The sequence below is a fragment of the Phaethon lepturus genome, unplaced genomic scaffold (genome assembly GCF_000687285.1).
Source record: "Phaethon lepturus isolate BGI_N335 unplaced genomic scaffold, ASM68728v1 scaffold47681, whole genome shotgun sequence".
Taxonomy (NCBI): Eukaryota; Metazoa; Chordata; class Aves; order Phaethontiformes; family Phaethontidae; genus Phaethon; species Phaethon lepturus.
This window is the reverse complement of record NW_010520754.1, coordinates 31,982-54,775: the sequence shown is the minus strand read 5'-3', so window position 1 is coordinate 54,775 and position 22,794 is coordinate 31,982. Positions and strand designations below refer to the sequence as shown.

The 22,794-nt window shown below is 40.1% G+C and overlaps 1 protein-coding gene across 1 annotated transcript; it reads left to right on the top strand.

Moving 5' to 3' along the window:
* Positions 1-981: 981 nt before the first annotated feature.
* CA13 (carbonic anhydrase XIII) lies at positions 982-12,635 on the top strand (the record flags this gene model as incomplete). The annotated part of the gene is made up of 6 exons (XM_010297482.1): positions 982-1,179; positions 4,599-4,717; positions 8,031-8,126; positions 9,086-9,148; positions 10,068-10,223; positions 12,522-12,635. Coding segments are annotated over 6 exons (746 nt in total), but the record flags the coding sequence as incomplete, so codon positions are not given.
* Positions 12,636-22,794: the final 10,159 nt, after the last annotated feature.

The window sequence follows — 22,794 nt, the reverse complement described above, 5'->3', positions numbered from 1 at the left end:
GACATTGCCATTTTTCTCATATGCATATTGTTGATTTACAGAAACAATGCTTGTCAGCTGACTTTTGGCTTAGCTTGCATGAAGGTTAACACGAGATCCCTAATATTGATTAACAGCTTCTTCAGTGTTTTAACTTCTCTCTAACTCTGGTGAATGGTGGTGCAAGTCAGTGTCCAGAAGATCTACTCTCATTTACCAGCAGGAGGTAGCAGAAATCCAAACCTTGTGCAGGCACCACTGTCCTGAGTTTTCCTGTTCTTTGCTGATTTTGTCAGCACTATGTGTGTGTGTGAGTGTGTGTGTAGACTTCATGGTTAGAGGGTGACTTTCTTGTGTTGTGACAGCTGGTTTGCAGGGTTGGTGGGTTGGGAAGAGGTGGTCGGTTGTGCAGTGATGCTTAGGTTACAGGCATTGCCATCAGGCCCCAGGAGAGTCCACACACCTCTCGGCCTTTTTACCTTTTTTGACATCTCCCCATCTCATTCAGCATAGTCGGTAGATGTGTCCTCAGGTCTTTGGCAGCCAATGACTAACGTATAAAAAAACCCTTAATGGTGGTATTTCTGATTAATAAGAGACAATCCTTAAAGACATAATGAAACATGATGTTAGGCAAAAATGGCATGTCACAAATTTATTGAGGCACAGTGCCTGTTGGATACAGGATGCTTGAGCATTTGTTGGATATGTCTTGTGCATAGTTGAGTCTTAACTGTGAATAATAAAATATGTACCTACTGCATGTGGCCTTGTTCAAAGGCCAAATACAGTTAGATACACCATGAAAGATAGATAAAGGGGTCCTGAGAGCTGCTGTTGCAATGTGGTGCAGCAAAAGTACCTGAATATTTTGATCCATGTTTTTCTGATGCACCCTTTTTGAATTTAAGAGATGCAAACAAGAACAATTCTAGCAGAGTCTTCTTTCATACAAAGCAAGGCGCTGCCATCAATATAGCCTTCTCCTCCAATGCTTTGCAGGGCCTGCCCACTGGAAGGAGGTTTTTCCTGTCGCTAATGGAGACCGTCAGTCACCCATCGACATCAAAACTGAGGAAACCAAGTATGATCCCTCTCTCCGTCCTCTAAATCCGAATTATGATCCAGCTTCTGCTAAAATCATCCTTAACAACGGGCACTCTACCAGTGTTGAGTTTGATGATACCGTCAACAAATCAGGTTTGTTCCTTTCCTGTTGCACTGTGTCTTCGTCCACGTTGCCTCAGTGGAGTACATACAGCCTGGGCATGTTTCACTGCCGGGCATGAACTCCTCATAAACAGTAAGGCTTTCTTCCTCTGGATGAGAGATTCTTTTTTTCCCTGTTTTTCACCATGATACAATGTGGGAACATATTTGGACACGAGTTTGAGGTTGCATTTCTCAGAAAGCGCTAGGATTCCCTTTTCATTGGGATGGTTTGATCCACCCCAACCAGCTAGATAGAGCCAGCCCCCCTATTTGAACAGTGTTGTGTACAGTTTTTCAAATGCTACTCTCTCTCACTGCAGATGCATCCTTTGTGTCTCATTACAGGTTCATTCCAACCGAATCACTCAAGTCTCTTATCTGACTTTAGCTGCAAGTTTGCTTATATATTTTTTCCCTTTTTACAATCCATACCTGTACTTCTTGTGTCAGGAAAGAGCCAGTACAGAAAAAATGAAATGTATCCCAAGTGATCCCTTTTCTTCTTTGAAAAATGTTATTGTCCCGGTCTTTTCTACGAGTATGTAGCTTCCCTTTTTGCAAGCATTAATTCTTATTTAGAAGTTCTCTGGTTTAGCGTAGTCTTTGTAATGTTTGTGCCTTCATCTTTGAAACCTTCTCTTGGATGGTAGGCAAGCTAGCACACTTTGCCTTGAAACTGTAGGAGTGCAGTTTCTACAAGCAATAAAATCCTCTTGTGGTTGTGTGAGGCTTAGCTCAGGATCCAAGCCCATGTGGTGCATCCACAAGGGTCAAAGCCAGAGGGGGACTAATTTGTGCTCACCCTGACTGTTCGCCCTGAGGGACTATTGGCTTATAGTGGCAAGAGGGAGAGACTTAGGTGGAGACAACATTACACTTTGCTTTCCCAGACAGTCTTAGTTTAATTCTTAAATTTCCTGTTGATACAAGCAACATTGGATGTTGCCTGAAAGCCATCAGCTGACCATCAGCGATCTGGTCTGACCTCGTGTGTGTCAGATGCCACGGGACTTCCCAGAATTATCTCTGCTTCAAGCCTAGTAGGTATGGGTGAACTAAAGCACATCTCTTAGAAAAACATACAATCTTGATTTCAAAATTTCCAGCGATGACGAACCTACCACAGCCTTTGGTAAGTTGTTCTAATTGTTAATTACCCTCACAGTTAAAAAAATTGAAATCATACTTTATTTCTGGTGTGTGTTAGATCAACTCAGCCTTTAAACTCCTTTTTTTTTTTTTTTTAAAGTCATAGATATGAGTATGAATACACCAAGAACCTCTTCCACTTTCTAACTCCATCCATGAAGTGGCAGGGCCTGAACATAGTACTTCGGTAGGCTTACAATGGTACCAAAGCAGTGGTAATGTAATCCTCTTACTGCTTTCCTCGGGCCATATCTCCAAGGATATAGTTCATGTCATGGCAAAGCACTGACAGATGTTGATCAGATAATTAGCAAATGTAATCCCCAGTCATCTTCAGGAGACTCCGTATCTTCTATGTATGGACTAGATTCTTCAGTCCATATACATGGCTTTATGTTTTGGCCATTGTTATGCCTTACTTATCAAAGAATTCAAATCCTTGTGTATTCATAAACTGAGTTATTCACTATTTTCCCTAATATTCGTCACTGACAAACTTTATCAGTAATGTTTTTGTTTTCTTTCAGGTCATTGGTCAAAAAATACTGAATTTTCTAGGGCCAAAATTTGGCCTCTGTGGCACCCCTGTGAAGTAAGCACTCCTGCCATATAGTGGTTTTATGGAAAAAAAGATCAAATTAATTTTACTAAATACATTAGCATCTTTTAATACATTATTAACTGACTTTCATATGAACTATTTCTTCACTTTGGTCAGCATTGAAACTGTATTTCATGTCTGTAACTGTTTGTGTAATTCTGTTTCTCCTCTTGGGTACCACATTAGCTCCATTCTCTGAAATTGGTCTACTGATGTTTCAAAGACCTCTTCTTGCAGCTCTTTTTAGACTTTGAGATGCTGATATTTGCCTTAAATAGATCAACTGACCTTTTCCTTAATTACTGTTGGAATGGAAGGTTTTACCATCACTGTATGATGTGGCTCAAAGACATCATCAGGCCATTTTCCACATTTTTCAGCAGAAGTATTTCATTTAGTGGTGATGCATTTCTACATAAATGTTTTCCCTCAGCCAGTTAGAACACTGATCTTGATACATTTCTAGGATCATTTGCCTCCAAGTTTTCAGTCCTTGAATGAAGGAATTAGTTTCAGGAGTGCCACTTCCCCATCCCCTTTGTTCACTAGGTTTATAGGCTCTGTAAAAGCATGGGTTTTGAGTTGAAGTTTTAAGGAGATAAACAATTCCACTTCCTTTTCATTAGCCAGGCTACTTGTGTTAGCAGATAGGCAACTTAAGAAATTCTTCTTTTATCTTTATTTGGTGGTATTTCGTTCCTAAAAAAGTTTAGGTTGTGGAGTAAACCTAGAAGAGAGAAAAAAATTGCTATTGTCCTCCCCAGTGCTCTTAATTTTAAAACGATCTGGTTAGAGCTCCCATCCTTTCCCCTTAAAATCTCTATAACAAGCCAATAAACCAGCCCAGACTAATTCCCAAACCCTCAGAGGAGATACAGAGCGGGGAGAGTGGGGTGATTTTTTTGCAGTGAATAAGGAATCTTTCTGAATGCATTCACGTCCACGTCTGTATGCAGAGGTGGTTTGGTTCCAACTCTGATTAGCAAAAGACGAGCACTTGCAAAACTAAAACAATAAAAAGCCCACCCATATGTGTGTTAAGTTGAAATAAAGGGCTAATTAAGTGCCAGTGATATTGCAGTTGTACAATGCATAGGTAGTGTATGCTCCTTTTTCTCCGACGTCAATCTGATGTAACTGGATCTAGTTGCAAATGAAGGAAAGAGCCTTGAAAATTTTTTTAAGCTTGACCTACTTTCCTACAAATTTCAAAGGGGAGAAGAAATTCTGTTCGCATTATATTCTTCTGATCCTCCCCTTTATTCATAAAACCTGTATTTTAAGCTTAATTTCACAGTGATTCTTTTAAATACATTCAAGAGAATGTATTTAAAAAGAAAACCACTTGCAAACCAGAAATATTTTCCCATCTTCTAAGAAATATCCAGCCCATAGCAAGACAAACCTGGTGATAACAACATACCCTTTAGCAGCCCATAACCCGCTCATCTACACATAAATGCAATTTTGAAAGTCATATCCTGGACAAGTGAGGGTTTCTGTAGTACTTCAAAGAAATGGATGGGAAGCCATCCGAGACAGGCTTTGAGAAGGAGCAGGGGACTGCCCGAAGACTGAAGTCTGGTGTGAGGTTAGAGGACGTGGGTAGCGGCTCCCGTTCCTGCAGTGAAGCCTTTCCCTCTGCTTGGGTTTCCAGTGCTGACCGGGGGGCCGCTCAGCGGGACCTACAGGCTGCGCCAGATTCACTTCCACTGGGGGTCCAACGACGAAGCCGGCTCCGAGCACGCAGTGGATGGGATGAAGTACGCGGCAGAGGTAAGGCTTTACATGGAGTCATCTGTACCACTAAGCTTGTGACTAGTTTTCCATTGTAAGAATAATGTTGCCCCTCCTCTTCCCGCTTTTCCTTCTCCCCCCATTTTACCGAAAGACAAGCGGTCTCCCTGAAGTGTTGCGTGTTTGATCCTTTCTCAAAAGAGAACATATTTGAAAGCTTTGGAGAGGATTAAAAAAGGAGTACAGAAGACAAGAGCTTGATAAGAGCAAGACTTAATGTTCAAGAGTTATTTTAATCTTTGTCTTTCACTGTCTCTTCCTTGGAGAATGCTTTCAAAGTCAGCTTCAGTTACAAACCACAGAATTACTTGATCTGGGGCCTGTGCAGTGTAAAATGTGTTCAAGACTTAGGAGTCTTGCATTTTGTGGTGCATGTGGCAATGTGATGGTTATGACCTTCTTTGAGGACCACACCTTAATATCTGTGGGGTGCCTGCTGTCTGTGGAGGTACCGCGTGTCGGTGGAGGCAGCGTGCCCCAGGGAGAAGTGCCCCGTCTGCTCTGGCACGGAGAGTTCGCTCCTGCTCTGTCTCCTTCAGTGTGTTTGAGTAGTCTACGGTAGAAAGTATTCAGTGTCTGATTCCTCTTTGCAAATGGAAGTAACATGGAGTATTTTGATGAGACTGAGATCTTTAACAACAAATAGATCAGACAGTGGAAGAGTTTTCTGGGGTTAAAAAGAAGTAAAAAGTATAAAAATAAATGGTAATGGACAAATAAAAGACGTAATACTAAAGAAGAAAAAAAAATGAAATGTTTGCACAGTGGTGTGATCAGCTTTTACTGGAAATGCTATAAAAGATACTGGTCAGAAAAAAAATCAGTTTTCTAACACTAATGGGGATAAGTGACATTTGCAGTGTTTAAAGGCTTATGTTTTCCACAGGAACCAGGTGAGATGGAATATAAAGAATTAATAGAGGTGCTTTAAAACCATTAAGTACCAAAACCAAATTTCTAGCTGAGAAAATATATATGTGTTTCCCACCTAAGAAACCAAATGGAAGGAGAAAATATCTCTGAATTTCTAGCCAGTCTAAAAACCTTTCCGTTACCTGTTGGTTGGGTAACCTTCCACAAGAAGCTCTCTAGATGTCACTTTGAATTTGGGATAAGAAACCCAGAATTAAGATCAAGGCTTCTGAGCACTGTTCACACAAAAGAAAATACCTCAGAAGGAGACATGAAGATGGTTTCAGTGCTCACCTGCATAAGGAAGATGTGTAAGATTTCAAGAAAAAGCATCAACTGAGCCGAAGAAAGAATTAGTGTACAGGTAAAGAAGACTGCAAGGTTCAGCCCCCTAAGCCCACCGGGAAGCAGAAGGGATCCATGGCTCCATTCTTTGTGACAACGTATGGTCTGATCAAGGTCTCTTCACAAGCTGCAGTGACAGAGCGGTGGTAAGACGGGATATATTCCTTAAAGAGAAGTCGCAAGCCATTGAGAATGGGGCTGTATCCAAAAGTCTTTCACAGCTCTGTTTGTTCGGGGGTTTTGGGATTGGGGGGTTGGTTTGGGGGGTTTTGGCAAAGCTATGAGGGATTGGGCTTTATTTAGTTGCGGGAATTTTCCTTTTTGTTCTTTGTTGGTTTTTTTCTTTTTTTTTTAAATCCACAATAAAAGTCAATTCTGACTGAGAGTATCTGTTTCCTTTTTGTGTATGTAAAAATGTAATTGTCTAAAAGTTGTTCAATGTAGCTTCTGTGAACTTATAATAATGAGTGGTGCAGGCACTGTGAGCTCCAGGGTACTAACGCACCTGAGAATGGTTTAGTGGACTATGTTCTCTTCCCAATTTCATTTGTAATATTCTTATCAACTTTCCTTCAAGGATCTCTGAAGCTGTGAGCCAGCACGTGTTTCAGCATGAGCATACATGAATTATTATTGATTTCAGTGGGATTCCTTAGTTGCTGGAAGTAATGTTTCCGCACTTCAGAGCCCAAGTGTTTAATAAACGTTAGTTATACCCTGTAACACCAAGAGCTCCATTCCACAGACATGGAAAATTGAAACTCATAGAGGTTAGGCAATGATTGAGATTTAGAGTCAAAATCTTCACGCTCTTAGATCCTTATGTCAACCACGCAGCTATGTTGCTTCCCATAGAAAACCTTTAAAGCAAATTCCATCTTTCCTAAATTGCTCTTACTTTAGAGGTCTTGAAGTGCTGTATTCCAAGAGGACGCCTGTTTTTTTTCAGGGGTTCATCCCAGTTTAAATCATTCAGTGGAGTTGCTTTTCAGCACTCCTAAAGAGTAAAGTTCAAAGTCTGAAAAGGTCACCAATTTTAGAAAAGCCAATCCCATGCCCTGCTTCTGAGTCTCTCTTTCCTTATCTAAAAACTACGGGTAATAAGATTTACTAATCCACTGAGAGTATGTGGGATTAATTAATGTTTGCGAAGTGCTGAGTCTTAAGCGCTGTGCGAGTGTGTGTGCTCTCCCCGGCTTGGCAATTGGACCCTTGCTCAAGGCTGGGATATCCTGGCGCTTCCCAGGAACCAGGAGCTCCCGCTGTGGAGCGTGGCCAGGATTTAGGAAACCTGGCTTAGCAGGAGGGACTGAGGTGGTACGGGGGTAGACATCACGGGCTTTTCCTTTCCCCACCTGGCTAGGTGATGTCTTTAAGCTGCTTAAGCAACAGGACAGTTCCAGAAAAATGCATGTTGGAAATGCAAATGCTCAAACCTGAGATAATCAAGCTGCTTGTAAGTGCCTAACTACTGGTAACCACAGAAAATCACATTTGTAAAGTATAAAAACTGAAATTTTTCATGTTCAACTTAAACTAAACAAGGGAAAAGGGGTCAGTGCAAGTTTAATGTGTGCTCCTCTGCCTGTTTTGTAGCTATTTATGTGGCTGATTAATGTTACTGAAAGCTTGATTAAGGAAAAAGAGGGCAACTAATAACATTCTCATGATTTTTAATCACTTCTTAAAATCAGCTGTACTAAAAATGGATTTAAAAGCTTTAATTATATAACTATGGGATATCTTGTCTAAGGTTCTCTGTTCAAAATCTGGGGACCCAACAGCAGTTTTTCCAGGCACTGTAGTGTGCTGATTGCTTAAATTTTGAATAATCCCAGCCACTGGAAATGCTTTTTTTGCCATTTGTGCGAACTCCATATTTACCGATTTCAAAAAATAATTGCATTTGAGAAACTGAATGGCCCTGAATACAAACAAGAGAAGTAGAATATCAAAACCAGTAAAGTTGTAGTATTGATTTGTGACTATTTGAGTTCAGCGGGAGTTGATGCTGTCTGTGTCTCTTGCTTTTCAGCTTCATGTGGTCCACTGGAACTCAGAAAAATATTCCAGTTTTGTTGAGGCAGCCCGCCAGTCAGATGGATTAGCAGTCATGGCTGTATTTCTGAAGGTAAGAAAAAAGTGTTCTTCAGTTTGCCTAGTCTGCGCTCCTGTACAACATGAGATGTGGAACTTAATTCAGCTGCCCCTAACAAGCCAATAACTTGTACTTGACTAACAGGTTTCTTTAGGAGAGCAATCTGATTTGGTTCAAATACCTTTTTAATGGTTTGTTTCCAAGCTGGTAGTTTCTTCTAAAAAAAAAAATAATAAAAAAAAATAATTAAAAAAAAACCAAAACACCTAAACCCAGAAACTGGAGAATTTCCTTATAATTTTTATGTATCTCTTTACCTTTCGTACCTATTCTAAGATGAATTTAAACTCTTGCAACAGCTTCATTGACTTCTGTATGAAGAAGCAGATGGAGAATTGACACAATCCATGACAAAGGACAGGGCTTGGTTTCTGCTGGGCTGCCACAGCTTCCTGAGCACAGCTAGTGCTGGCGCTGGCACAGTCAGGGAGCCATGACATGCTGCAGCTGCAATGAACTGCTTCAGTAATTCTCTTCTACCAGTTTACATTATAATCATTCAAAGAAAGTTTCAGTGGATTTCTTAGCACACGAATCCTGCTTGGAATACATAAGAATGATGTTTTCACTGTTTTAAGCAATTTAAATTTCAGATGAAAGCTTTTAACTTTTAATGTCCTGCGTATAAAACATGAAAAATAAATTGCTTTTATTCCCCCGCAGTGTAAAGTTTGTGGGTCTTTTGTAGCTGAAATAATTATTATGAGTAGCCAGAATAAATACCCTCAGCAAGGGAGTGGATCTTCTTTACAACCAGTACTATTTTTCTAAGGAGCTAGTCACAGGCTCATACTCACAAAATCCATCAGATCTCACAGTCACTTAAGTAAAGTTATATAAATCAGTTTCATTACGCATTTGCTTTTTGATAATTTTTTTTTTGCTATTTTTCTCTGGAACCCAAGTATTTCTTTTTTCTCTGGTGTTAATAGATTGGTGAATGCAACCCTCAGCTGAAGAAGATTACTGACCGCTTGGACACCATCAGAATCAAGGTCAACAAATACTTCTAAAAGAATACTAGTACTGGTGGTTGTTTTTGTTGTTTTGGGTTTTTTGGGTAACCTGCCTCCTACTTCCTTCATCTTCATGTCCCTTAGTCTCTAGTTTCATAGCTATCCATATGTAACTCTGACTTGGGACAGTTTAAGAGCATTCTTCTTAGGTGAAGTTGAAAACTAAGCAGACAATAATTTTTATACAATAAGAGATCAGAGGAAAAGGCTAATTCCTCACAGAACCTAGTCTCTGACAAATCTGTTGCTATGAGAATGGTAACAGAAGAACATACTTTATGGAAAACTGTGAAAAAGATGAGGGAAAGGTTTTCTCCCCTGTTCTGCTGAGGTACAGGGTAAGAAAGAAGCTATTGTGGTGTGAGATAAATCAGCCAGACTCGCAGCATCACGTTCATACAGGCATCTCTGGCTTGGTAGCCGGAACAGGGAGGACCCCGTGGGCCTGGAAGGGGTGAGTAGGGGGGGAGAGGGTGGCAGTGACCTGTGGGGTTGCTCTGCCAGCCCCATAGAGACCACGCTGAAAGTCTAACATGTTCTCACCTCTCCCTCCAACCTCCATCCCGTGGTCATTTGTAACTATGGGGAGCCTATTGCTGACATGGCACCTTTGGTGGTGTCCTGGTGGCATCAAGGATAACAGCAGCAAAGCTGCCGCAGAGGTAAGACCTCATTAGAGGGGTACTGGCTTACCTGCCATCATCATCCAGGATGCTGCCAGCCCACCCCATACTGGAACAAGCTCTACCTCCTTTGGCATGGTTTATCTTGGCTTCTTGCTTTTAAACAGTATTGCCCCATTTTTTCTTTTTCTTTTAACTTTGCGTAAGAAATAATTTTTTAAATATAATTAACCTAGGATCATAATGATTTTTTTTTTTTTTTTTCCCCTTTCCAGGGTAAAAGAGCACTATTCACAAACTTTGATCCTAGTTGTCTGCTTCCCAAGTCCCTGGACTACTGGACTTACTTTGGCTCTCTCACTGTTCCACCTCTTCTTGAGAGTGTCATCTGGATTGTCCTGAGAGAGCCCATAAGTGTTTGTTCTGAACAGGTATTTTCTGATTTTTCACTGCTATAGAAATGTTGCTTTTGTAAGACTTTAAATTCTAAATGCCACCTAAAAATATATTTTTTTGCAGATCTTGGCATTGCATACCTTATCAAATTTTCAAAGGACAAAATGTGTCTATCAGATTTATCCTGACTTTCTTTGTGTAACAGCTATTTATTATACATTTTTAAAAAAGAATCTGCATACTCTACAAATTAACAGTCAAAAATAACCCACAAGGAACCGACAGAAAAATAGGGTTCTGGTGACACTTAGAAATCCTGGAATTCCACTCGATTAGATTATTTGCGTATCCTGCTCAAATCTCTTCTCTGGCATTTTTGTTTGGCAGACCAAATTTCTTCTTGCATTCCAGATGTCTAAATCTTGGTGAATTTACTAGAATAATGAAAAGCAAATACAGTTTTAATAAGTTGGTTTTTATGTTAGGCTATCTTAGGAAAAGTGTGGTACCACATAAAAGAGTATACTTACATTTCTTGTTAAATTAAGCTTCATGCTATATATTAATGTTGCAACAGTGACACCCTGTGGGCTGATCATCTTAGATATAAAGAGTTTTTCCCACTGGAGACACTGAAGTATGTCAGATTATAGCTTCTAATATTGGATGCTGATAAGTACATCACCTGCAATATTTTATCAACAATCTGGACACACTGTAAACCTTAATGTTTTTATACCACGGCATTTGTCTCATTCATGGTCAATATTACAAATACCTCAGAAAATTCAATACCCTAGGCCACATATTCAGCGGAAATGGTGACTTCAGTCTTTATGTAAAATGTTAAGACAGTTCACTGAATGGGGTGCTTCTTAGTCAGGAGACCTCAAATTCTCTTTGTAACTGATTTGAAGTCGTGTATTTGCTCAAGTGTGTGCATATTTTCTCATCTGTCTTTCTTCCCCACTCCCCTCAGTTTGGCTTTGTAAGACTCGCTGCCATGCGTATGGATCTAGGATTGAAAATTTGTGTTAAGATGTCAACATCCCAAAGCCAAGCCACTGTTCAGGTTAAAGGATTCTTATCTGGGCTAATCTATAGCGAATACATTTTAAAATGTGAAATACTGTATGCAAATGCCCATGTATAACAGGTTCAGAGGACATGGTGTCAGAAACAATGTCAAATACAGTGCTCCTTTACTAGTGATTTTTCAGATTGTAGCTGTATCTTCTGTATTAAAGTATAAATGTGCTATATGCTTATAAACATAAGCATATGTGTAGCTAAAAGTGTTTGTTTCCAGCAATGTCTACCATTGTGATTGATCAGTCGTCACCATGCCTGATACTGTTTTGCCAGTTAATTTTATTCCTCAAGTTTTTTACTTTGGGCTTTACCATTTACTACCTATTTTTTAGTGTGCTTTGAAGGTTGAAAAAAGTTAAAAATAAATTTTAAATTTTTAGAAACTCAATAAGGAGCCTGAATTACAAATGTTAGCTTTAGAATGGGGTGAAGTAACATAGTATTGGCTTTTTTTTCTCTCTTAATGCAATAAAGATGCAATGTGCAATACAACTAAATGCTCTGTTATAATGTAATGATTTTTGTGCTGTCCTACTCTTGGTAACCGAGAAGGGAAATAAGGTGGTATATAGAAATACTAAATATTGGAAATACTAGAAAGTAGACAAAATACTAAACTTCAGGTCAGAAATCAGACTCAGGTTTAGAGGTTTAGACATGGAGCTCTGATCTGGGTTTCTGCTGAGATCAGCTTAAGCAGAGAAGCTTGTGCTGAGGTATGAATGTTGACACTTGTTTTGTGTCTCCACAAGGGAAAAATCTGCAATCTCTCCTGGTTTGAGTACATTTAATATATCAAAAGTGCTATTTACAGGAGCTTTCTATAGCACCACACCTACTATTACAGGTTAACTGTGAATGTACTCTTTGAACAAGAAGATGTACACATAAGAAATCTGATTTTTGGCATGAAACATTCCAGAATCTCTGAACTATAAAATCAAACTAAAAAATATGAAAAACCCTGTTTTAGAACAGGTTATGGAAGATAAAGTGTGAATATAGGAAACAAATAATCCTTATGCAGTTTCATTCTGACACATATTTTGGGAGATTTTCTCGGTAGTTGTTGTTTTTCATTTGCAAAGACAGAAATGGTGAAATTGCCATTCCCCACATGCCATAGAAAAATACAGTTCCATTCTTCCCGGCAGAAGAAAGGTGACGAGTATCTTTAATACTTACTACATGCTTTTTCGTTAGTACGAGCTTGCTGAACCTTATGTCTGTTTTGATTGCAGCTAGCCAAATTCCGCAGCCTCCTGAGCACTGCTGAGGATGAGGTCGCCTGCTGCTTGCTGAGAAACTACCGGCCTCCCCAGCCTTTAAAGGGACGAGAAGTCAGAAGGAACTAAAGGAGTAAAGCCAGAGTAGTCTCCCTCTGAAACCAAAGGCTGAATTACTTTTAATAGTTAATATACTTTATGATTTTTAATTTTTTTTTTGGCGTTGTTGTAACAAATAGGTGTTGTTTTATTATTGGTTACTGTGCAGTCATTTCTTAAAGAGAAGTATGCCCTGAGTTGTTGCAGGTTCACCAATGTTGACAGGTCTGACTGTGTTTGAGTGCGTTGGTTTGGGAGCATTGAGGCATTAACGTTACAGGCACGGAGGGCAGCACTAACCATAAGTGTCAGATGTGGTGAAGGAGTCATCCAGAATTTGCCACTAAATTACTGAACAGGATTCCTGATATTAATGGCAGCAGAGGATGTTCTGGGATTATTCTTCTGGTCTCTAACATAACATTTAGCTTCTATAGAAAACTTCACACTGTAATTCTCAAGAAAAAAATATTTCAAGGCTGATATAATTTCTTTGCTGACTTCTGCAATACCACGCTTACCTTCCTACAGAAAGCAGTAGTGACTAGCAGCATTTAAGTATAACAGATACTTAGATGATCCTGTTGTTGTGACTGCTTCATAGCAATAATGACATACTGATTGAATTTTTTTTTAAAAAGCAAATAGTAAGGATTTTGTATGTGGTGGGATCATGTCAGGTGGATTAAGTATTCCTGTATTCCACTACATATACCGATGAAATTGTTCTGAAACCTGCAACCTGCAAGGTGGAAGGGCACAGAGGGACTGTTTGTTCATGCCTAAACTCAGCCTGTTGCATTTGGTGAACAATAAGGGACTGTAGCACTATACCCATGTAGCACCAGGCTCCTACCACTTAAAATCAGGAGGCAGGGGTAGCTGTTGCTCCAGACTGTTTCATGCTAGACACGCTGCCGCGTGACACACATGCGGCGTACCTCGCATCTTGCCGTTAGAGCACAGCGCTACCCTGGTATGTAATGTCTCCCAGGTACTGGCTGACGTCCTGCTGTCATAGCTGAACTTGGGAGGTTGCATTTATATCCCAAGACCAAAGATTGCAGTTAGAGTAAACCAAAGAAATCAGAATCAAGTCAGTATCTAATAAAAGATCAGCCCTCAATAGCAATGTGTTTAAAAATGTCTTTATGAACTGACTTGAGCCTGTGTTTCTCTCAGGAGCTTTTTTTATCTGAATACAATTGTTTGTTTTATGCCAAATATATTTTTAATATTTTTAATGAACTTCTCATATGACGTAGCTTAGTGTAGGATTAGATTTACCCTCAGACTGTGAGACTTACATAGTGAAAACCAGTGATAGCTGAAAGAGGCAGCTAGCGGTTTCATGGGCAGTGACTACCACCAATCTCTTGGTCAGTACTTCTGACCAAGCTCATCTTCCACGACTGCTCTCCCTGAATTTGCTTTTTCATACGTTTTATAGACTGTGCCTGTTGCCTCAACAGGTCTTTTGATCTTAGATGGACAAACAGAGGGAAATAAAAACCAGGATTGACTTTATGTACCTTCTTATAACTCAATAAATTAGACATAGAGACATAGATATTTTAGCTTAGTTTAAGATAGGTGGATTTTTTTTGTCTTTTCCTCCCCAGAATATAGCTACTATTGCTGCAAGGCCTCTCAATGCCTTCTGAATGTTTTCTGAAGGAAAGAAATGGGAGAAATAAAAGGCATTTGCAGCGGCAGCAGGTACAAGTACAACCAAAGGGGAAAAGCCTGCAGGCACTTTTTGTTTTCTGGCATAGGGAGAAGGTGGCAGCTGAAAAGACCTCAGGGTGGTTCTTTCTGAATGAGGTTATCTGGAAAGTGTGCATGGAGAGAGCGGGAGTGTGTCGCGTGTTTTCACACCCTTTTTTAGATTTAGTGTTGTATCTGATATGTATCCCTGTCACGTGAGTAGCTGCAGAACATGAAGAAAATGTTTATAAATTGCAGGAGGTTATAAAGTTTGTTTGCCTGAGAATAGAAAGTAATAAGGCTACTGCTTCATATCAGAGACAGAAGTTTTACATATTTTTTATGTATTGAAAACAGTGGAGTTGATCCAGTGCTTTGATATTTATAAGAATTTTTTCAAAATAAAAAATGGATTTTATGAATGTGTCTTGTATTTTCTATCAAAGAGAGTAAAGTTTTACAGAGGAGGTTGCAGTTTTATAACTAGCGCCTGCAGCTCTAGTTTTGGAAAGAATAGTCACCCTTCATTTGAACTCTATCTTTAGACTTTTCCAAGTAAAATGCCTTTGGCAGTGGTACGACATGCAATCAATTGTACATAAAGTTTCACACAGCACTTTTTTGACTATTGACTTATTGACTATTTATATAGCGTTATGCAAATGAGTTTTAGAAGAAAACATCATTCACAGTAATTCTCCTAATGTGGAGATGCTGTGTTCACATTAGATTGACCTAGCACGGTACTGCATCTGGGCTGAGAGCTAGTGGTGGCATCTGGAAAAGACTAGAAATGCTAAGTTGCCTGAAATCCTTTGGGAACAGCTTCCCGGATTATCTCTCTGCTGCAACGGTAAGGTGAGAGCATGGACCCAGTCTCGGCAGTGAGCACTTGGTTTGCATCTTCAGTCACTAACTTACTCTATGGCCAGGCTGCACTGAATCTCAACCAGACTACATGACGTGCTCCCAGGGAATTAAATCTTAAGTGTGGGCTCTGTGCTGTACTAACATGACTCTAGAGCAGCAAGGCTAAAATATGTCCTCACCCTGGCAGCTGCAGGTCTCTTTGATCATCTTTTTACCCTCTGACACACTTGGAGCCTTTATACTAAGAAGAATGAAATGCTCAGTGACCAAAAAACATACAGGGTATTTGCTGAAAATAGTACCTGTCAAGAACTGTATATGGCTGGATAGTTGTTCACCCATAAACTTCTTCTCAGAATGAAATAAACTGCAGTAGAACCTTGGGGTCAGCTCTGGTTTGGGCACAGCGGGGAAGCAGTGTGCTCTGCTGTGTTTATAGCCTTCGCCAGTCATGCTCATGATGTCTTTCATGTTGCAAAGACAGCGTTTAACATCAGCTTGAGGATTTTCTTCATGTCAAAGAAGAAAACTGGGAAGTAGCAGTCTTTCCTTCTGGAGTATGGTGGGCTGAAGATCAAGCAGACATCTGTTGGCAGCCATACATCCACTTGCTACATACCTGTGGGTTCTCTGCCCTTGCAGAGATTTGTCTCTCTATTGCTTCAGGAAGCAGGACTGTGCTGGCCTTCCAGTCATGAACTGGGACCTAAAAGAATTCAGGGAATAAATTCCAGGAAAAAACCCACAAGTCTTCCAAATAGGTGATTTTAAAATAACTTTACTGCAGAAGTGGAATATGACATGTACATGGTGTAACATAATAGAAAGAAATATGTAATACATTTTTAATAAATTTGATGGATTTTTTATAAACTTAATGGAAAGGGAATTTGGGATTAAGACTCTTGTAGCTTTAGGTAGGCAAGGAGCATATTGCTAGAGAAAAATCTTGCCTAGCTTTCAGATGTTATAAGTTGCAAATAATTGAGAGAACACCTGCAGGTTGCAGCCTCAGCATGAAGATATGAATGCCAGAGGAATGCTGCTCGAGAGACCTTTTTTCTTTTATTATCCATTAACTAGTATATAAAAGCATTGTGACAATCTCCTTTTTCACTCTGCTGCTAGATAGACTGCGTCTAACTTCTGGCCTAACCTATACTTTGTTGTTTCCCCACTCTCTGATCTTGCTTTGTGGTTTTAGCTGTGGAGTAAAGAGTTTGTTCCATTTTTGTTTTTAATTACCATTGCTTGCCTATGCTCAGTTTTCTTTGATTCTTCTTCCCTGGCATCTCTTTATGACTTAGGAGAAAAACCCTGACTTATAAAGCATCCTACAAAAACCCAGTAGCGTTATATTTCCACCAATGTTCTGCACATATAGATAGCCTGCTTGTTTTTCCTATGAAGTCTTGTTATTTTTTGTTTGTACAGATCTAGCCTAGATAGAGTTTTGTTCCATGAGTTAATCTCTTAGATACTGTTATTTCCGTACCTTCTATTCATTAAGTGCTTACTCTCTGGACAGATGGCCTTTTCTGGGTGTCTGCTGTCTTTGTGAGACAGGAGATAATGTTGAAGTGCTTAAACAAAAATGTTTCTAAATTAAAGTTTTGTTTCCCATTTCTGTCAACCTCTCCATCATTCATGCCAAGTACAAGTTTTCACTGTGGTGAAAGATTTGCATGTGTGACCTGTGTAGGCTTCTCTTGTGCAGCAGAGTCTGGGGACAAGGGATGTGTCTGACGAGAGTACTGGATTTTCCTGTGAAAACAAAAATTCTCTGCCTCCGCTTAACAGAAATTATGTGCTGCACAGTCAATTCCTATGTCACGTCTATTTTATGAAATTTTGCCTACATACTTGGGTACATATATTTGAATAATTTGTAGATGCTCCTGACAGCTTCATTTTTCAGATGTAAATCATACCGGTTGCATGAAACAGATGATAGATGAAATATATTTTTTATGAAGATACGATTTAATTTTTTCTGTCTCTCATTTGAAAATATTTTTAATAAAGCATCAGCAGTTTAAATGTCAACATTTTGCTTCCAATTCTCTTTTCTACAGTTGTATGAACACCAGACAGAAATATGCTCTCGATAAAATAATTTTTTTAAAAAAACAGCACTGTTGCATTTTTGAGGAAAAAAAGGAACCCAGTCATCCTCAGTGTTTTTCAGAGAGTCTGTTCTTGATTTCTGTTTTCCCTTTGTCCAGGTTCTTATGTAATTTGTGATTTCATGACTAAATAGTTTACCTGGAAATCACGAAGGATCTCAGCATCCAAACATGTGTTCCAAAACTGTTTTATGTAGAAAGCATAGGTGCCTATATATGAATAGCTGAAATAATGCTTTGTCCCCAGGTCTGCAGATGGCAGTAGCAATCCAAAAATTGCTGAAGATTATTTAAATAGTATTTGTTACCTATTTCATTGCAAATAATACACTTATAAATACGAGCAATATCTTACTGTTGTATCAAACAAAGAATACAAGAGTCATGGTACTGTGCTATTCAACAGTGTATTAATTTTGAAGTCTGTTAAAAATGTCTGCAGAGAAATAACTTCCAGCTTGTTGGTCCAATGCCCAAAAGAAACCTTGAATCTTTCAAAATAGTTTAGCTCATCTTCATGACTGGTTCAGGGAACCTTTATCAGAAGAACAAAACCCTTCACAAATGTCTGCTGCAGCTAACATGTTTGACTGAATTAGTTTTGAACTGTCTGATACATAGCAATAACATATGGCCAAATCAAAGCAAAATGCTATTAATTAACATTATTTGAGTAGCTGTAACATGGTGTGTAGTATTTTTAGCAGGTATCCTGAGCAAATCCTTGAAATATTCTCTTCTGTACTCACAGTCTGATGGTGTTAATGTAATTACTGTTCCTACATATTGTTCATAAAATGTTTAGCAACTATACTAAACTATCTATATATATTCTCTCTGTATATATGTTTATCAATATATGCATGATATACTATATACGTTATGTATTAGTATGTATATACACATACACCATAGAATATAAAGGAAGAGAAAGGAAGAGCTGGAGGATGACTCTAGGGCACAGCAGATTCTGTTGAGTACTATAGAATCGAGTACTGTAGAATAGAACTGGACTCCACCAGCCTCCTGAAGTCTGCAAAGTCCTGTGCCCAGCGAGGCTTCAGTTTTGCTGTACGGATGGTGTCAGTGCTACATTCAATAGGTAGATATGTGGGAATGCTAAATATACGATGTTGAGATGATGATACCTCAGCAGCAGCTGTGTCTCCTGGATGTTGGAGGTGCCTAGCACTCTTACATGCACTGGCAAAAGGTGCTGATGGTACAAAATCTTGTTCTGTTTTGATATATACTCTGGAGATAGATGAGTGATTGACTGAGGACAGGGATATTTGGTTTGAAAAGATGGTGACAGACTAAAGTATATTCAATAATCTAAAACGTTGAACAGAATATGAACAACTGAGTGGTGAGATGCGAAGAAAATGAAGAAAAATGGCAAAGATAGGAGCATGAACGCCAAAAAAACCCCTCTAATAGAAAAAGAGGCCCTTTGCAGATTGCTTTTGCCGGTAGATGTCACTGTAAATAAGGCAATGGTCTGGGTGTCACCTTCACACTGACACGACAGCCCGAGCAACATGCATGGTGCCCTGAAGTCTCAGCCTGTGGAAGGTGAGTACATAATATAACTCCTGTACTGAAGATGTGCTGTTGATTGTGACTTGCTCCCTTTCTTGCCAGTGAAACAAGAATTATGAAAAAAAGGATAACTTGCAGGTATGTAACAAAAGTCATACAGATTTTAAAGATCGTATTTAGGTGAATCTGTGCATTTAAATGCTCATCTGTTTTCCATAAGCTGTTACCATCACGTAGTTACACACATGCCCAAAAGCCACAGGCCAGAAACAACCACTGTAGGAGCAAATTAAGTTTTTCTGGTTTATTCTAGCTGAAAATTTCCCCAGGCATTAAAACACGGGTATTTAAATCATTTGTGTTCAGGGAGCCTGGACTGTGCATGGCCACATCAGTGCTACCAAGTGGGCTCTATATGTCCAGCATGTTCTGGCTTAGCTCTGCTGGGCAGAGCACGGGCAGCAGGTCAGACTGCGCCAGCGCTCAACGCCATGGGAGCAAGCTCTGCGCAAGGACAAATTCATACATGCAGTAAATACAACTGAGCGTAGGTGATCATTGAGCAGGTTTTTCGCAAAGGGAACAGCAAAGGTTCATATAGAAAATATGACCAGATATTTGAAACCAGTTTCTGCTTTCGTTTCCTGACTGATTCAGGTGAACAGTGATGCTCACTTCAACTATGGCAACGTTCTCGCCTCACTTTGTATGTAAGACTCCAGAAAGCATGTGCCAGCCTGTCTCTCAGTTATGAGATAACTAAATGTCATTGCTAGGACTTGAGGCAGGCTTCTTGGTTCGCACAAGCACACTGCAAATACATGTTAACTGGAAATAGATCTGCGTGATTACAGAAAGATGGTGGTTGTAATTATGGACTGGAAAATGCACTACCAAAATGTTCTTTTCTGGCCTTCTATTTATTTTTTTCAATTTATTGGATAACTGTCATTTTTACAGATCTGGATTTCACCCTCTGAGTCAATGAGCGGAGGGGATATACAACCTACACTGTGCCCACCTCTGGGTTATGGCAATCGGGAAGTAATCTGGTAACCTAGCCCTGCAACATGGCCATCTAATAGCAGAGTGGGAACTCCCAGGATATCGGACCTGAGCAGCAGTCAGGTATACATGCTGCTTAGGTGTGATATTGCTCAAATAATACAGAAGTCTCATGATTGTGCTTCACTTTCCTCTTGTGCCTGGCGTGGGTGTGTTGCATCATGACAATGTGTTCAGAGGTGTTTGTAGAGTCGCTTGCACTAAGCTCCTGTTAAAATGAGTTGAGATTAAGAAAAAAGATTAAAATAAAGAATTTTCTTTTGCATCTTGCATCCAGTAATTCATACAAGAGCAAAATACGACTGACTGAACCGCTTTGTATTAAAAAACAGAAAGCCCCATTTCTTTTTTTGGAAAGTCTGTATTGGTATTTGGTTGTGCTTTACATGCTGTTACTTATATGTCTGTACTGAACTTCTTTTCTATTGTGGCTTAAGGCTATATTCAGTCTCTTCAGAGTCAGTCCTCGTACCAGTCTGGGCACTGGGTCAACTATTCAGCATGCAGGTCTTTGAGTGCTAAGATGTGCTTCACTTCTAGTACTTAGCACTCTTACTTTGGTAGGCACTGTACAAACATTAGCTAATGCTTCTTACTGGCCCTAGGAGCTTGGCAGGAAAAAAGGCTACCCAGCCAAGGTATAAAACCACTAACCAAATGGATGGCTAAACAGTTAAAAAAGAAATTATTTAGTTGCATATTCTTGTTGCTATCCCTTGATTTTCTGAGTTTACAGAGAGGCATAATATCACACCCACAATGTAAGTACTATCCAGTTACAGCAAGGAAGAGTTCGTGTTAAAAGCCAGTGTAGCAGATGCCTCCCGAGGGGCTGGTTCAAAGCCTGACCATTAGGGCACTTGCAGAGGCAACAGAGATCTCTCAGGCTGAGCGAGCAAAAGCTGCCTACTTGAAGGAGTATGTTTGTTAGCTACCAACACCTCTGCTTTCCTGGAGGGAAAGTCGAGCATGCCTGCTGTGCCTTGCAGCAAACTTAGTAAGCTGTGCCTATCATGGTAAATAGAACAAGCCAGGGCCCACTTTCTGGTTCTGGAACAAGCGCCATAACCTGCCCTGAACCTGTATAGATGAACTTTCCTGGGTACCTTTCTCCAGATGGCCTACTGGGAGCCATTTCATTTCACTACATCTGGGCCCTCTTGCAGAAAGCTCTAGCTGACATTTGCCAAAAGCACTCTGGGGAACTTCCACTTGGCCATGACCAAGTCCTATCCCTCTCCAGTTGTTAGTATGGGCATGGTTAACCCTTCTGGTCTGTGCTAGGAGTGTCATGTGCAGCAGTGTGACCCAGGGATTCACCAGCACCTCTCTCCTTTCTGAATCCCACTGGACCGGCTGTGTCACACCTTGTCCCCACTCTGTCTGGACACTTAAGTCTCCATAAGCTGGCTGCCGCGTGGGCACCACTGCACACAGCGTTCCTGTGCAACAGTGGTATTTAGATGTCTCATAAATGAGAGGCAGGTTGGCATCTGCTTTCTGAAGTTCTCTACTGAATTTAGGCACTAGCATTCATTCTAAGTTTCATTCTAGGTGCCAAAATGCATCTTCTGAACCCCATTGTAAGCCTTCTTTTGCCTCTTCTTGTTTGCAAAACAGGTGCATTAATGTTTGTTTCATTCATTAGTCTGTTTTCTTTCAGCAGAAGTTCAAGGTTTTTGTGACTTTTGTGTCACAGAAGCCATGACATAAGTAAATGTTGATTTAACTACGGAAACAGCCACTGTCTTTGTTTGATATGCAGTCAATCTAGAACCAACTGGTCCCGTGATCGAAGCCAGGAGCATGCGAGTGAGATTAAGGAGGGTGGGAGCAATGAGAAATTGAGCCCCCTCTTCTTTCTCTATGAGGAAAGAGGGGCCTTCTGGTTTGCAGCCTGGAACACTGGGTATGTAGAGGGAGTTGACTTTAGGCCAGGGGAAGGTTGCATATCTGTCTCAGGGAGGGCAGTGGAAGGTGTTTCAGGAAAGCTGTGTTTTCATGGCAGGTCTGCTCTAGGGGACTGAGCCACCTCTAGCACGGAAGCCCTGGGCAGAAACTCTGTTCTCTTCTGAAATTTGCACCACTTTTCTTTGCAGCTTTGCTGTAGTCACATCACGTCAGTATTTTCAAACTGGTACTTAAGTCCTTGTTTAGCTGTTTAAAAAGAAGATTTTGTTCCTTGAAGTACTGACTACCTGAGAGATCTCCTAGTTAATGGAAGCCCCAGCCCTGTGGCAAGCTGGGTCACTTCTGTTGTGACATTTAAAGATTTCAAAGCATAACTTTTGGGAACAATGGCTCAGGAGTAGTTGCTGAACCTTACCGTTAGTCTAACCACCCCACTGGAATAACTATATCCCTGTACACTTGTAGATCTACAGAAAAACATGTTTATGAATGCTGTGTATGTCACAGCCTTGAACACAATTAGGTTTTAATATATAGTCCTTTATACTTACAATATTGTTCTGTTGAATCATTTCTTTGAATTCAGTCTATGCTCCTTTCATGACTGTCCTGATGTGCTGTAGTATCACAGAAATGAGATTTCAGAAACAGGTCTAGAACTTCATCTCCTGTACATAAAAGTCTGGTCTTGCAACTGCTTGAGCCAAATGTCTGTTCTCTACCTCTCTCTCATCAATCAGATATGCTCAAATGAGTTAAAATGTCACTTGAAGAAAGAAATATGCATACAACAAATACTTGGAAGGAAGGCCAAGGGATCACAGGATAGGTCAGCAATGTTCATACCAGGGAAACCTAGGAGGCCAGAAGCAGGGTACAATGAGTGAAATAGGAAACAATTCTGTAGGTCTTGGCAGAGCTTTCCCTCGCAATAATTATCTAAAGCTGTCTGGAGGCTTTCCCTGGAG